We start from the raw sequence: 1,529 nt of genomic DNA, 5'->3' as shown, positions 1-1,529 counted from the left end.
CCTATGTATGTATTGTATTTGTTTGACGTTGAAGGGGCGTCATTAAATTTAAGCCCTATTGGTATAAAACATCTGCTTATGCATTGTTAGTCAGAGATCAATGCTGTCTGCGTACAGCGCTGGTCCCTCCACGCGTGAAGTCAAATCATCGTTTGACTTCACCTGGCCGGATCAGTGTTGTTATTTTTGGATTACCTCCTGTATCCCTCCTCAATATTGAACCCTTAACATTGGCATCTAGGAATATTTCAATATTAATGTTCAGATATGAAATAAAGCCAGAGTCTCCTAGCATGCAGTTTTTAAACCTCCACCTGTAGGTTGCAGGTTGCGACATGCTGGTAGCCCAGGAGAGTTTGATGGGATTATGGTCTGAAAAAGTAGTTGCTAAGTAGGAGCAATCTATCTGGACAGGAAGATCTGACCTTCACCCAGATCTCCAGACTGCAGTTCACCCCACAGCTAGGAGACATCTACAGCTGTGCAGTACAACATCTGGCCCTGACAGAACCACTGACCAAGATCTATGGTGAGAAAACTTTATTTAAACCCAGAACACTGACAGAGGTACACATGTGACAGTCTCCAGCTGTGAAGACTCCAGTGTTCATCAGAGCAGCTGGATCTGATCTGAGCTGACAGTTTGAGACAGATGTTTCTTTTTCCTCTTTGCCTCCAGATGTGAAGGTTCATGTTTCTCTGTGTTTGTGTCTCCAGAGGTGGAGGCGTCCGCTCACTCTGATCCAGGTGTTGGACCCTCTGTGTTCTGTGGAGTGGGTCTGACTCTCGGTCTGCTCGGTGTGGCTGCTGGAACCTTCTTCCTCGTCAAAGGAAACGAGTGCAGCTGATTGGCTCACGGTGATGATGTCATCATAGTTCTACAATGAGCTCATAATGAGTGTGTGTTGTTGTTGTGTGTGCAGACTTCACCTGTAATGAACTTCTGCTTCCTGTCTACCTGTCTCACCTGCTTTAGGTTAATCTCCTGTATGAGCTGTCCTGTCACCATCTGTGTGAATAAGGTTCAACTCTGGGATTCAAAGCCAACTAAAGCTCCCTCGTCACAGTGAGTATCTCCACCATCCATCCAGCAGATTCCACCTGGAACCTTTTCCTGTCACAAAAACAAAGGAGACAAAAGTCAAATTAATGAGACTCAGATCAGTTTTATCTGAACTCAGTGTCAGGTGACCTCAGTGTGTTCATAAACTTGTTCATCAAAGTAATAAACCCACAAATCTGTCTCAGTGTTCTTCCTGTGTCTTTACAAATATTCATGGATCCATTTCACTCTCTGTGGTTTGTTTCTCAGAGCTGAGTCAGGAGTGTCTGAGCAGGTTCATGTTTCCTGTTTATAATCATGTGATTATTGGTTGTGTCCAAAGTCATGGGCTGCTTCCTGCTGAGGCCGCATTTGTAGGCCGAATACGTCACAGCGACGCGCCGAAGGCTGTCCAAATTCATGGACTCCTCCGAATGCAGCCGACAAATGCATCCTCCTTTTCTCCGAATTTGAAGGATGGGTCGGG

The 1,529-nt window shown here is 45.5% G+C and overlaps 1 protein-coding gene across 1 annotated transcript; it reads left to right on the top strand.

Moving 5' to 3' along the window:
* Positions 1-414: 414 nt before the first annotated feature.
* LOC102205158 (HLA class II histocompatibility antigen, DR alpha chain-like) lies at positions 415-1,244 on the top strand (the record flags this gene model as incomplete). Its single annotated transcript, XM_005755925.1, has 2 exons — positions 415-529; positions 718-1,244. Coding segments are annotated over 2 exons (246 nt in total), but the record flags the coding sequence as incomplete, so codon positions are not given.
* Between the last annotated feature and the right edge of the window lie 285 nt (positions 1,245-1,529).

Source organism: Pundamilia nyererei, unplaced genomic scaffold, assembly GCF_000239375.1.
Source record: "Pundamilia nyererei isolate P.nyererei 1_Seehausen unplaced genomic scaffold, PunNye1.0 scaffold04997, whole genome shotgun sequence".
NCBI lineage: Eukaryota > Metazoa > Chordata > Actinopteri > Cichliformes > Cichlidae > Pundamilia > Pundamilia nyererei.
Note: the sequence above shows the minus strand (reverse complement) of the source record. Positions and strands in the feature narration are given on the sequence as shown.